This window comes from Diceros bicornis, chromosome 29 (genome assembly GCF_020826845.1).
Source record: "Diceros bicornis minor isolate mBicDic1 chromosome 29, mDicBic1.mat.cur, whole genome shotgun sequence".
NCBI classification, from domain to species: domain Eukaryota; kingdom Metazoa; phylum Chordata; class Mammalia; order Perissodactyla; family Rhinocerotidae; genus Diceros; species Diceros bicornis.
The window spans coordinates 23,214,837-23,229,886 of record NC_080768.1 but is presented as its reverse complement, the minus strand read 5'-3'; the positions used below and the strand labels follow the sequence as shown (position 1 = coordinate 23,229,886).

At 39.0% G+C, this 15,050-nt stretch overlaps 1 protein-coding gene across 6 annotated transcripts in view; it reads left to right on the top strand.

Moving 5' to 3' along the window:
* Nucleotides 1–15,050, top strand: part of TUSC3 (tumor suppressor candidate 3) — a 412,886-nt gene that overhangs the window by 142,576 nt on the left and 255,260 nt on the right. For 3 of the 6 annotated variants that reach the window (XM_058525099.1, XM_058525102.1, XM_058525098.1), the window contains exon 1: nucleotides 14,528–14,863. The exons of 1 other annotated variant lie outside the window; for it this stretch is intronic. In XM_058525099.1, coding sequence (XP_058381082.1) covers nucleotides 14,726–14,863 — 138 coding nt within the window. In that variant the 5' untranslated portion in view covers nucleotides 14,528–14,725. Of the gene's footprint in view, nucleotides 1–14,526; nucleotides 14,864–15,050 lie in introns of those variants that run through there. 2 more of the 6 variants (XM_058525103.1, XM_058525101.1) reach the window with 2 other exon arrangements.

Sequence of the window (15,050 nt, the reverse complement as noted above, 5' to 3'; positions counted from 1 at the left end):
GACCAATCACCAGTAAGGAGATCGAAACAGTAATCAAAAACCTGTCCAAAAATAAAAGTCCAGGCCCAGACGGCTTCCCTGGTGAATTCTACCAAACATTCAAAGAAGACTTAATACTTATCCTTCTCAAACTCTTCCAAAAAATTGAGGAGGGGGGGAAGCTCCCTAACTCATTCTATGAAGCCGACATTACCCTGATACCAAAACCAGACAAGGACAACAAAAAAAGAAAATTACAGGCCAATATCACTGATGAACATCAATGCAAAAATCCCCAACAAGATACTAGCAAATCGCATACAACAATACGTTAAAAAGATTATACACCATGATCAAGTGGGATTTATTCCAGGTATGCAGGGATGGTTTAACATTCGCAAATCAATTAACGTGATACACCACATTAATAAAATGAAGAATAAAAATCACATGATCATCTCAATAGATGCAGAGAAAGCATTTGACAAGATACAGCATCCATTTATGATAAAAACTCTGAATATAATGGGTATAGAAGGAAAGTACCTCAACATAATAAAGACCATATATGAGAAACCCACAGCTAATATCATCCTCAATGGTGAAAAACTGAAAGCTATCCCTCTAAGAACAGACACCAGACAAGGATGCCCACTGTCACCACTCCTATTTAACATAGTACTTGAAGTCCTTGCCAGAGCAATCAGAAGAGAAAGAAACAAAAGGGATCCAAATTTGAAAGGAAGAAGTGAAACTCTTACTATTTGCAGATGACATGTTTTTATATATAGAAAACCCTAAAGAATCCACCAGAAAACTTTTAGAAGTAATAAACGAATATGGTAAAGTTGCAGGATACAAAATCAGCATACAAAAATCACTTGCATTTCTATACACTAACAACGAAGTAGCAGAAAGAGAAATTAAGAATACAATCCCATTTACAATTGCAACAAAAAGAATAAAATACCTAGGAATAAACTTAACCAAAGAGGTGAAAGAGCTGTACACGGAAAACTATAAAACATTGCTGAAAGAAATTGAAGAAGATACAAAGAAATGGAAAGATATTCCATGCTCTTGGATTGGAAGAACTAACATAGTTAAGATGTCCATACTTCCTAAAGCCATCTATAGATTCAATGCAATCCCTATCAAAGTTCCAACATTTTTCACAGAAATAGAACAAAGAATCCTAAAATTTATATGGAACAACAAAAGACCCTGAATAGCTAAAGGAATCCTGAGAGAAAAGAATAAAGCTGGAGGTATCACACTCCCTGATTTCAAAATATACTACAAAGCCATAGTAACCAAAACAGCATGGTACTGGCACAAAAACAGACACACAGATCAATGGCATAGATTCGAAAGCCCAGAAATAAACCCACACATCTATGGACAGCTAATCTTTGACAAAGGAGCCAAGAACATACAATGGAGAAAAGAAAGTCTCTTCAACAAATGGTGTTGGGAAAACTGGATAGCCACATGCAAAAAAATGAAAGTAGACCCTTACCGTACACCATACACAAAAATTAACTCCAAATGGATTAAAGACTTGAATGTAAGACCTGAAACTATGAAACTTCTAGAAGAAAACATAGGCAGTACGCTCATCAACATTGGTCTTAGCAACATCTTTTCAAGCACCATGTCTGACTAGGCAAGAGAAACAATAGGAAAAATAAACAAATGGGACTACATCAAACTAAAAAGCTTCTGCACAGCAAAGGAAACCATCAACAAAACGAAAAGACAACCTAACAGTTGGGAGAAGATATTTGCAAACCATACATCTGATAAGGGCTTAATCTCCAAAATATATAAAGAACTCATGCATCTCAACAACAAAAAAACTACCAACCCAATTAAAAAATGGGCAAAAGACCTGAACAGACATTTCTCCAAAGAAGATATACAGATGGCCAACAGACACATGAAAAGATGTTCAAAATCATTAACTATCAGGGAAATGCAAATCAAAACTACAATGAGATATCACCTCATGCACGCCCGTCAGAATGGCTATAATTAACAAGACAGGAAACAACATGTGTTGGAGAGGATGTGGAGAGAAGGGAACTCTCATACACTGCTGGTGGGAGTGCAAACTGGTGCAGCCACTAGGGAAAACAGTATGGAGATTCCTCAAAAAATCAAGGATAGAACTACCATATGATCCAGCTATCCCACTGCTGGGTATTTATCCAAAGAACTTGAAAACACCAATGCGTAAAGATACATGCACCCCTGTGTTCATTGCAGCGTTATTCACAATAGCCAAGACTTGGAAGCAACCTAAGTGCCCATCAAGGGACGAATGGATAAAGAAGCTGTGGTGTATATACACAATGGAATACTACTCAGCCATAAGAAACGATGAAATCCAGCCATTTGTGACAACATGGATGGACATTGAGGGTATTGTGCAAAGTGAAATAAGTCAGAGGGAGAAGGTCAAATACCATATGATTTCCTTCACTAAGTAGTAGATAACAACAACAATAAACAAACACATAGAGACAGAGATTGGATTGGTGGTTACCAGAGGGGAAATGAGGAGGGAGGAGGGCAAAAGGGATAATTCGGCACTTGTGTGTGGTGATGGGTTGTAGTTAGTATTTGGGTGGTAAACATGATGCAATCTATGCAGAAATAGAAGTATAATGATGTACACCTGAAACTTATACAATGTTATAAACCAAAGTTACTGCAATAAACAAAAAATAAAAAAAAAACAATATTCATAAATATAATTTAATTCCTATTGATTACCTAGACATAGTACTTCAAGATTTCACTTATTAAGATATAGTTTAAAAATAAATACAATTTATCATAATATACAAAATCACTTTTATTCTGGAATATTTCTAGGAAACACTCATTACAGAACACTTGTTTTAATAGCCCATTGTTAAAATTACTTAGATATACTATCTAACAAATGAATATATTTAGGAAAATGAGAAAAGGCGCCTAGGATTAAATGTTAGTGCCAAATATTTCCAACCATTGGTTTTTAAACTGTGTTTCTTGGAGCTCTAGGGACATTCCCTTTGTACTTCCCTCTGTATAATCCATATGGGCATTTCTATAATAGTTTTTGGGAAAATAGTTCTTATGCTCCTGTATTACAACATACACAGTACTAAGAATGTGGGGCTGAGGTCTCTGCTCACATCCTTGCTCCCTGGTAGTGTCTTCTCCACACAGCAGCTAGAGGGACAGTTTGACACGTCACTGATCGGCTCCTCCCTCCAATGGAAACATGCTGATATCTATGCATGTTTCTAGGCAAGGATTTCTTTTCTTTCTTGCCCCTACTCCTGTATTTACCCTAGTGTCTGGTAGAGTAGATGAGTTCATGTGTGGATTCAGTTAAATATTTATCGAGCACCTACAACCACAATGGGAGTTAATATGTAGCATTTACAATGTGTTAGGCACTCTTCTAAATACTTTACATGTATGCACTTCTTTCATCTTCATAGTACTATTATTATCTTCATTTTACAAATAAAGAAACTGAGGAACAGAGAGGTGATGTAATCTGCCTAAGGCCACACAGCTAGTTAAAAGGTAGAGTAAAGAGTCCAGCTCCAGAAGCCATGCTCCCAAACACTCTAGTTTGTGTTGTGTTCGTGTACGGAGTACAAATTGGTGTAGGGAGTACAAAGAGAAATAAAGCTTAAGGTGTTTACTATTCAGTAGGGGGGAAGGAAGCGTATATTCAATGTAATGGTAAATGATGATGACAATAGCAGATATTAATTTAGAGTTTATATATTCTGAACTTTGTAATAATTCCTTTATATGTATTGTTTAATTTAATCCTCATAAGAATCCTACGATTTTTTTGACTAGGAAATTAAGATAATTTTGCACAAGATGAGAAGCCATACAAAAGAGAGGAAGATTGGCAACAGATGTTAGCTCAGGGTGAATCTTCCTTAGCAAAAAAAAAAAAAGCCTAAATCCTATAATAAATCTCTTCTAACACTCTCTTACTGAGATTCTCCACAATTCCTCACCGTGAGCTATCTTTCTCGTTTGCAATGAGCTGATAAACTCAACTTGGTTCCACTTCAGGTGTGATCTTTAGCTGAAGGATACTAACAGAAATGGATGTTCCACCAAGGTTCGGCTGAGCCCCTCACTGTTGGACCAGGACACTAGATTCAGTAATAACGTGCATATTGGAGGCCCCTTGAAATCTCTATCTGTTCAAGTGTTCAAGGTGTCACCCTGGCCATGGATGGGAGGTTAATTTCACTCTGAATTGAGCTCTGATTAATATCTCATTGTGACTCTTCAGCACTGGGTTTATTTCACTTTATTTACTTAGGAATAAGTTCTCTTGGGACTTTTTGGTTGTATGATCAGATTTATATTGTTTCTTGATGAATTGTTCTCTGGCCTGGTATTCACTTCTATGATCTGCTTGTTTAGTCTATATGAGGAAAAGGACATACAAGGGGATGGACATAGACCTGATAAGTCCATCCTTGAGCCAGTGCTGAGAAAGGAGAAGTTTAGAAGGTATCTTCATGTTCTTTGGGTAAAAGTGCTTTAGTCACCATTTCAAAATCTTGTAAGAAGTTTTCCCTCAGTCTTGTGAGAAATAATTTTATTTAGTTTCATCTGCCCAGAGTCAAGGGGTTTTGTCTGCCGCCTGATCAGGATAAGTTCCAGAGCCACCAGGTTGCACAAGGACCAAACTTACTGACTATTGCAGATCTCCTGAGACCTTCTCAATCTAAAATGGCACCTCTTTCAGGCCAAACACGTTTCCTTTATATTTTCTAAATATGATGTATACTTACCCTCTGACTGGTGAAATTTCCCAGAGATAATTTGGGATTGCAATGACCACTGGGGGAACTTTTGACATTAGCAAGATGTCATTTGATAGCTCCCTTAGAACAAAAGGGGAAGAAACACCAATGGGGATATTGTTTTGTCTACAACAGAAAGATTACTTTTCATGTAGAAGACGCCTCTTCCATCTCATTTCTATACTTCAGAGTCCAATAATCCGTGGCTTTTAAATTGTATGGCTTGATAAAATTGTCAAGGACTCTCTTTCTCTTTTGTGTCTATATACATATGTCAAAATGGGTTTTCCTGCGTCTAAACTTTGTCCTCTCTCCTTGCAGATAGGAGATAATTAGCCTTTTATAGTGATAATTTAATATTTGTCTGATGTTGGCTTCTCACTTCTTATTTTCTATTTCTGTTTCTCTCCGTCTCTTTTTCTGGTTCTTGGGACATTTTAAAGAGTGATAAATGACAAAAATCATTTTGTTGGTATGCATGCACTCTGGGAATATCTAGTGTAGATAAACACTGAAAATGGTGTTAAAAAAAGAAAAATGTCATTGTGTTACATTTATTTTAAAAATTGTGGAGGCTGAAAAATGCATTTACTTAATAGCCTTCATTGCTGTAATTATGAGATTTGAAAAAAAAGACCTTAGTTCCAATAAAAGAGAATAACTTTTGGTATTATTTGAAGGGTTTGTAAAATTTAGTTTACCACATAAAAATAATATCACACAACATTTAGATTTATAAAAGACCAGGGTTAATTTTCATATGGTTTAAATTCCCTAAACTCATTTTGTGAGTTAAGTACATTATTATTGATTTCATGACTTTTTTTTTTTTTTTTGGTGAGGAAGATTGGCCCTGAGCTAACATCTGTTGCCAATCTTCCTCTTTTTGCTTGGGGGAGATTGTCCCTGAGCTAACATCTGTGTCAATCTTCCTCTATTTTGTATGTGGGATGCCACCACAGTGTGGCTTGACAAGAGGTGTGTAGGTCAACGCCCGGGATCCGAACCCATGAACCCCAGGCCACTGAAGTGGAGCACTCGAGCCCAACCACTACATCACTAGGCTGTCCCCTCATGACTTTTTTAACAATTAAAAACGTATAAAAATAAATATATTTAAATAAACAGAATGATAATAATGGACGTCCTTTTAAAAGTTTAATTTTATGAAATTTTTACAATGCTGCTAATCACAAGGACTTAATGTATTAATTAAGATTACATTTCAGGTTCTTAACTAACTTTAAGACCTTAAACTATTCAGGACAGTAGCAGCTACTATAATAGCCACTGTAGCTATGTAAATTTAAATAAATTAAAATGAAATAAATTAAATATTCAGTTCCTCAGTTGCACTAACCACAGTTCAAGTGCTCAATAGTCACATATGGCCAGTGGCTGCCATATTCGACATTACAGATATAGAACATTTCCATAGTCACAGAGAGTTCTATTGATAGCACTGCCTTAGACATATGATTAAGCTAACTAGTAAATAATCTTTGAGTGCCTGGATAATTTTTTAAGTAAGAAACAGAAAAAAACATTGATCACTAAAAGAGTTCTGCACCTAATCCAATGTGTGGTGGAGATTTTTCCACAACACCAAGCAATTCTCAGACACCAACTGGGGTGTCCTACAATTCAACTCAATTCTGACACTATCTACCCAGAAATAGCAACAGATCTCACAGGTTAAGGGCCCAGTCCTACAAGACCTCTTCCTCCCATCCCCCTTCAGATTCTAGTCACAAACCCAGGTTAACACCTGGCTCCTGACCTACCAGCTACAGATTGGAGGTTCCAATGACCCTCTCCTTGGGTTTCATTGATGTGCTAGTGTGGCTCACAGAACTCAGAAAAACATTTTACTTACTAGATTACTGGTTTACTATAACTATAACTCAGGAACAGCCAGATGGAAGAGATGCATAGGGCAATGTATGAGGAAAGGGGCGCAGAATTTCCATGCCCTCTCTAAGCATACCATTCTCTTGGAATCTCTACGTGTTCACCAACCCAGAAGCTCTCTGAACTCAGTTCTTTTGAGTTTTTGTGGAGGCTTCATTACATAGGCATGACTGATTAAATTATCGGCAATTGGCAACTGATCCAACTTCCGGGCCTTCTCTCTTCCCTCAGAGGTCATGGGGAGGGACTGAGAGTTGCAACTCTCTAATCACATGAGCAAAACATGGAAATGCCTTTGAGTTTATGTATATATTTATATATATAAATAAGTATTTACTTTTGCCACCTTAATATAAAATAAGAAATTAGTGCTCATGAAGAAAAGATAGCAAAACAGTTCTTGCTTTTCCGTCTTCTAGTTTTCTCTTGTGTCTGGAGAAAAGAAAAATGGTTACCTTGGTTAAACATGGTAATTAATGTAAATAGTTGACTATTCTAGGTGCTCTGATACTAAAGATATACAAATATGTATACAAAATAGTGCATGTAATTTTTTTGTTTATTAAGAAAGTTATAGTCTATGCATATGGTATATTTATTATGATATGTACATTGTTTTATTTAATATAGATAGATTATATTTTAAAGCTATAGTTAAAAGCTTAATTTACAGATTTATGCATTCTCTATCTGTGAATGCCTAAATACATATATGGCAAGGTATATTAATACATCTTTTACTACATATTCTTTCAAGAATAATGTACAAAAGGAGTAAAATTATAACTTTAATCTTTATTCTGTAAAATCACCATGTTATTTTATGCCTAGATTAGCAGTTCATTTTTGTCACAAAAATATTGTGTTGTTATGTCCTCTCAAACCATTTTTGAAAAGATTACTTATTTTTGAAAGAAAAATTAGTTCCTAGTAATCATTATTGTTTATTGCAGGGTGTTTTGACAAGATTACCCGTAACTATTTTTTGTCTTTAGATACCTATGACTTATATCTCGTATTCTCTGACACCTATATCAAATACTAAATATGTGGGTTTTTTTTTTTCGGGGAATAATTTGCCCTGAGCTAACTTCTGTTGCCAATCTTTCTCTTTTTTTTTTTCCCTCCCCAAAGCCCCAGTGCATAGCTGTATATCATAGTTGTAGGTCCTTCTAGTTCTTGTATGTGAGCCACTGCCACAGCATGGCAACTGACAGATGAGTAGTGTGGTTCTGCAACTTGGACACGAACCCAGGCCACTGAAGCAGTGAGAGTGCCAAACTTTAACCACTAGGCCATCAGGGCTGGCTCTAAATATGTGTTTTTAAACAAGCAACTTACAAATATATATGGAGGCAAAGGGGAGACGACTGCTTTTGGCTAGGAATCAGGAATCACAAAGGAGGTGACATTTGAGTTGTGCACTGAAGAAAGGGCAAGATTTTGAAGGGCAAGAAATGTAGATGAGGTCATTTCACAAGGATGCAACAGTGATAGAGGCAGGAATGTGCAGAATGTGGTCTTCAAAATGCTTTGATAATATCCCCCTAAAACAATATGAACGAGTAGGGACTGGCCCGGTTGCGTAGTGGTTAAGTTTGTGTGCTCCACTTCAATGCTGCAGGGTTCGTGAGTTTGGATCCTGGGCACGGACCTAGACACTGCTCGTCAAGCCATGCTTGGTGATATTAACTCAGGGCCAATCTCCCCCACCAAAAAAAATAAAATAAAATAAAAAAGAAAAGAAAGACTAGATATCCCTTTGTACATTCTTTTATTTTTTTATTTTTGTGAGGAAGATCATCCCTGAGCTAACATCTGCCAATCCTCCTCTTCTTCCTGAGGAAGCCTGGCCCTGGGCTAACATCCATGCCCATCTACCTCTATTTTATACGGGACGCCGCCACAGCATGGCTTGACAAGCGGTGCGTCTGTGCGCGCCCGGGATCTGAACCAGTGAACCCCAGGCCGCCACAGCGGAGCACGCGCACTTAACTGCTTGCACCACTGTGCCGGCCCCCCTTTGTACATTCTAAAGTGAACATCTAAAATTTTTCATCATAAGTTTAAATAGTTGCAAAGAATAAAATTTCCAATAAGTTATAAATATTGACATTTTAAAAATAAAACTGTCACAGCATGCTTTTGAATATTTCCAAAGTAATGGAACTGATAGCCATCGTTATCCATTACAAAACAAACTAACAAACAAGAAGGAGCTCTTCTTTTTAACAGTTAAATATTTTATTTTACCTTTTTATCCTCCTGAACTTGTATTTCCATTTTATTGACTCCAAGGGGATTTTAAATACATACTTTTTAAGAAATTCTTTATTAAAAAGTAAATTTTGTATTGAAATATAGGGTATGTACATAAATCATAAGTTTATGGTTCAATAATTTTTTACAAAGAACATATACGCATGTAATAACCAGCACTCAGATCAAGAAATAGAGGGTAGAATATTTCTAGCACCCCAGGGCCCTCTCTTGGGCCCTCTTTCACTGCCCTGACTTCTAACCTGAAATACTGAATATACTATCCAACAATGGCAAGACCATATATAAAAATAGAGCTCTGACTCACAACCTGCAGTAACCTGCCCAGGAAACCAACCCCTTATCTCTCATAACCCATGAAGCCAGCCTGCTATAAGTTGGACGAGTAGGAAGTCAGACTGTTATCTTTAGTAGCCATCCAGGAAGCCAAACAATTACTTCTGTAAAAATTGGCGCCAAATAAGGACTTGATTAATAACTGGCAGCTTCCCTAATTTTTGTCCCTGCTTCCTACTTAGGACCAACTAGAGAAAGCTAAATATGCACCTCTAGCCAATCACGTAAGATGCCTCGCTTCTACTGGGCCAACTACAGCTTTCCCCCATGCCAACAGACCTCCACTCAGAGCACACCTAAAGCCTTCCCTTTTTCTACTATTAATCTTTTCTACTCCTCTGCCTGCCTGTGAGTCTCCGGCCAAACTTAAGTGATGGTAGCTGACTCCCTTGCTATGGCAAGCTCTGAATAACTAGACTTTGCCTGTTCTCATTTGGTTGGTCTTCGTTTATTTCCACAACCCTCGATACATTAGTTTTGTGTCTGGATCTTTACGTTGTCAAATTCATTCATATTATGTATAGATGTCCTCAGTTCGTTTTTATTGATATACAGTATAACTATATCACAAGTTATTTATCTGTTTTACTGTTGATGGATATTTTGTCTCTTTCTAGCTTTGGGCTTTCATGAATAAAGCTGTTATACAATTTTGTACATGTCATTTGGGGAATATATGTTTATATGGAACTGCTGGGTCATGGGGAGGTGTAGTCAGCTTTAGTAGATACTGCCAAATAGTTTTTCAAGGTAGGTGAACCAATTTACTCTCCCACTGGCAGTATAATCTCATAGAATTTTATCCTAATATATATTTTTTTATGCTTGAAAGTCTTTTATTGATTTTTTTATGCTTGAAAGTCAATCTTCTCTGCAAAAAAGTGTTGTATAAGTTGAAATTTGATTTAAATAAACTTCTGTGACCATAAGTCCATATTAAAATTTATCTTTTGCACTGAGTTATCATTAGTTATTAACAGTACCCAATTGATCAAAATAACAACATATATTATGAATTTGAGAAAATAGTAATAAACATGAAAAGCAAAATTGTATTGGGAAAACATTACTTATAGAAATAATTAAGGTTTTTAAAAATTAGTTTACGTATCTGTGGGTAAATATTAATTATTGCTAGAATGAGATAATATTCAGCATCACTTTGTTCTTATTTTTAATTTTTGTTTATATTAAGTGCTAAGAAACCAAGGAATAGAAGGAATCTGTTATCACAGTATCCCTCAATTCTTTGAACTTCTTTTGAGTGATGTGCCAAAAATTACATAGCATTCTATGCCCCCAATTTTTTTTAATGATCTATAGCTGACAACTGGATTATTTTCTCCTTCAATATTGTTGAAAGCAAAAAATTGAAAACCTCTGATTAGCAAAAGTATTTTTGCTAGATCATTAGAATCACTCACTTTTTCAACACCTATACAAATACTTGGAAGCGTCCTTTAGTTTGCTGCCCTGGAGTTTTTAAAATCCCCTGTGGGGGCAGCACACCTTAGCACACCACTCAGAATGGGTGAGAGAGATATCTTTCTTTTGCAAAGAGAGAAAAGGCAATTGTCCTAAGAAAGATGGGCAAGGAGAACATCTAAGAGTCAGCCTTCACGGCATTTTTTCTGAGTCCATCAATTTTAGGAAAATACATATGATAGTTGAGATTTTGGAAATTAACTCTCTTCAAACCATTTGTCTATGTGGTCCTTGGCACACACTCCGGTTTGAAGGCTGCAGTGTTGGAGCAAGGATAAAAGATTTGATTTGGCTCTGAGTCGTTATCGAGAGTTTTGAACCCAGTGAAAAGTTTTGAACTCCTATTGAACCCAGTGAAGAGCTAATGAGAGTCTGTGGACTAAGGACAATGATGTGATTAGTGCTGTACTTTAGTGAATAAACAGAGAATAGCTGGATTCATCCACCTATTCAACGAAGGCACTATTCCGTGTAGTGTGGACTCAAAGATGGAGAAAATAAAGCCCCTGCCTTTGTGGAGTTCACATTCTAATGGGGAAAGACAGATAAATGAATACAAAAGCATAATGTCAGTTAGCAATGGATACCATAAAAAATGTAAAACAGAGATTATTCTAAACAGTGTGGATGAAAAGCCCCTGTCTCATGGAGTTTACATCCTAATGGGGAGACTAGAAATAAATGAATACAGTAGCATAATTTCAGATAGTGTTAGGTTTGTCTATGCAAATAATCCATAATCAATCTATAAATCAAAATTGGGGTGAGTTTATTATAAGCCAATTTGAGGACTATAGCCCAGGAGAACTTTTCCACCAAGGAAGGAAGCTCACTGAAGAAGTGGAGTGCACAGAGTGGTTATATACCATCTTGGAATAAAGAGCACACCTCACATGGGACAGGACTGTCTCTTTGACTACTGTCATGAGATGCTTTGCTCAGTGGTCACAAGGTGAGCAGTGGTGGGTCAGCAGGTCAGTGGTCACATGACAAGTTAAAGCAGGTCAGTAACTGATCCTTAGTTTCTGGAGAGAAATGCTTATCCTTAAAGAAATGCTGATATGGGGGAGGCAAGATCTCTCTCTTTAAGGGCATCATTCTTGGCTTTGGGACACTGTAAATGTTTAAGGCAGATGTACAATGCATGCTCAATAGGCCACGTCAGGCCTTTCTGGAAAAACAACATCAGGCTGAATTAGTTCTAAACCAATGGCTTCCTCATATACTCCAATATATCCTACTGCTTTTCATTTATTCATCAGGTGCTGTAAAAAAGTTAAGGGGTGTGAGTGAAGGGTAAGGAGTAAGGCAGGATGGTCTGAGAGATGAGGAGATGACATTTTAGGAGATCTGGGCCTTCACCTGAATAAAATGATTAAGTATGCCATGTGCATATCTAACTATGTGTAAATGGTTTCACCAATTAGAACAGTATTGTGAAAGCGAGAGGCAGAGTATGCTTGACATATTTAAGGAAAACAAGAAAGCTAGCCCTGCTGGAGCAGAGTGAGAATGCAGAAAAGCAGGAAATGACGTTGGAAAGGTAGCCAGGTGCGAAGTGATGTGGGGTCCTGATGGTGTGGGAAGGAGTTTGCCCTTTATGCTGAGGACAGAGCAAATACGTTGCACTGATTTATGTATGAAAAGGATCATTCTGGCTGCTTTACCAAGAATAGAATGAAAGAAGCAGGATTGAGAAGTCTTGGATTAGTCTGGTAGAGAAGGATGGTAAGATTGTAAACAAGGGAAGGAGGATGGACTTATAATGATGTCTAATGTCTTGGTAGTGGATGCCAGAGTTACAAAATGAGAAGCGGAAGACGTTCCTAAGACACTGAAGGCAGAGTAACTTGGAAACGGAATATAAATGGCAGCATGGTTGGAGCAAATAGAGAAAATGGAAGGCAGCTCTGAGGCTCTGAGGCTTGGTAATTAGGAGAATGGTGGTACCATTAACTGCAATAAAGATATTAGGACGAGCTCGGGAGAGAAAGGGGCAGATGATGGATTTTGAGCATATCTTGATGTAGATGTCGAGCTGACAGACACTATAAATTTACTCTAGTCTCCAAACAGACAAAAGTAGAGGAAAACCCAAGGAGCTATTCTTTTGGGAGTGATAGCTACTGTGGGCAAAAATGCTCACACAATAGTGTGAAGTCAGAAGCCTGCAAGACAGAGAAGAGAGATTTATTTGCAAGTTCCTTTAAAAAAAAGGCAGCATAGCATAGCGTATAAGAATGGCTATGGAGCTAGGCTGCCGAAGTTCAATTTCTGCTCCACCCTTTCCTAGCTGTATGACCTTGACTTAGATCTTCTGGCCTTAATTTCTTCCACCGAAAATTGTTATAATAGGGCTTATCTGATAGGGTTGTTGTGGAGCAGGAGTTCTTAATCTGGAGTCCATGAAATTTCACGGCATTGGTGAATCTTGAATGGAAAAAAAACCCCCTTATTTCTATTAATCTCTCATGAAAATTTTGTTTTTTTTAATTATGAAGGCAGGTAACAAACTACAACAAACCACAGTAGTATTAGCAGTACGCATAGCTTTATTTCTTATAGAAATTACAGACAATTACACAGTATAGTTGTGGCAGATATTTTGTATCTTGCTTATCATCACTACTTCAAAATTACCATATTTATTAGAACTGCCTTAGATATGCTGCTAGATTGCTTGTGATCGCAGAATTTATCCACATCCCTCATGCCACTCAGTTGGCCAGTATCTCACAATTCTGTGACTTTTGGTCAACATAATCACACTGTGAAGTCCGAGTGTTTATACATTGGTTCTCACATCTACATTGCTTTCCAGTATTCTCAAAATACAAACGTTTGTTGACCATGGGGTGAAAGGAGGTGAATTGTTTTAATTTTGATAATGGTATTTAATTATAATTGATTCCTTTGTAATCCTATGTATTTAATTTAAGCATTTAGAAATATTAAGATTAGGTTATAGGCTTAATCAGGCTATCAAAGGTGTTCATGACACAAGTGAGTGAAGAAATCTTGAGGCAGAAGAGTAAAAGGGTACATATGGGCACTAGAACAGTATTTGGCCCATATCATTCAATAAACAGTCCACTGCTATTGTTCTTAAAATGTTCAGAGAGCAGGAATTGAACCATGTTATTCATTTTTACATTCAAAGTGTCTAGTATGGCGTTTCATGAATGCTGAATGAATGAACGAACGAATGAATGAAGTGGTGTATAGGGTTGGCTCTTTACGACCCTCAACTGGGGCTGCAAGACACAGCTGTGAACGGCGGGCAGCATCCATGGAAGGCTCTGGATTATTGTAGAGGGCTTCAGAGGGCTCAGTAAGCCACAGCTGTGGCCCTAAAAATGTCCCAATGGGAACGGAGTTTGCCGTTGACTAGAGGGACCAGGTCTTTACTAATTCCTTAAAGCTCTCCTCCATCATCCAAGAAGGCACTCAGGCCTGTCTGCGGCTCCAGGTAAAGCGCTGGACTAACAGGCATATTCCTGGGACCCAGTACGTGTTGGTTTCAGCCGCACGTTGAGAACAGCGTTGGGTTCAGGCCGGCGAGCGAGAGCCCCGCGCCCCCGCAGCGCGGCCCTCAGGGAGCACCGGCACTGCGGCCCACAGCGCACGCGGCGCGCACGGAGGCGCCGGCGCCCTGGCCACGCCCACTTCCTGCCCCATCCCGGCCTTTCCAGGTCCCCTCTCCTGGTGAACCGGATGCGCTGTCAGCTTCCTCGTCCGTGGACGCGGCCGCCACCCGTCTCCCTGCCGTAACCACAGGCACCCACGAGGGCACGGGCGGGGGGCCCCCGGCGGCTGGCCTGGCAGGTGTGGGGCGCCGGTAGGAGCTGGGCGCGCACGGTTACCGAGCGTGGAGGAGACACTGCCCTGCGGCGATGGGTGCCAGGGGCGCTCCTTCACGCCGGAGGCAGGCGGGGCGGCGGCCGCGGTACCTGCCCACCGGGAGCTTCCCCTTTCTCCTCCTCCTGCTGCTCCTCTGCATCCAGCTCGGGGGAGGACAGAAGAAAAAGGAGGTAAAACGCATCTCCTTGGCCTTCCCCCTTGGGCCGGGGCGGCCCGCGGCGGGCTGGGGCGGGTCGGGGCGGGCCGTGTTGCTAGGCAGCCGCGCCGCGTTGCTAGGCAGCCGGGCCGCCGGGCGTGGGCGAGGCGGCCTGGGGGCGGGAGCCGAAGCGTTGGGAGGCTTTTGGATGAGTCTTTTGG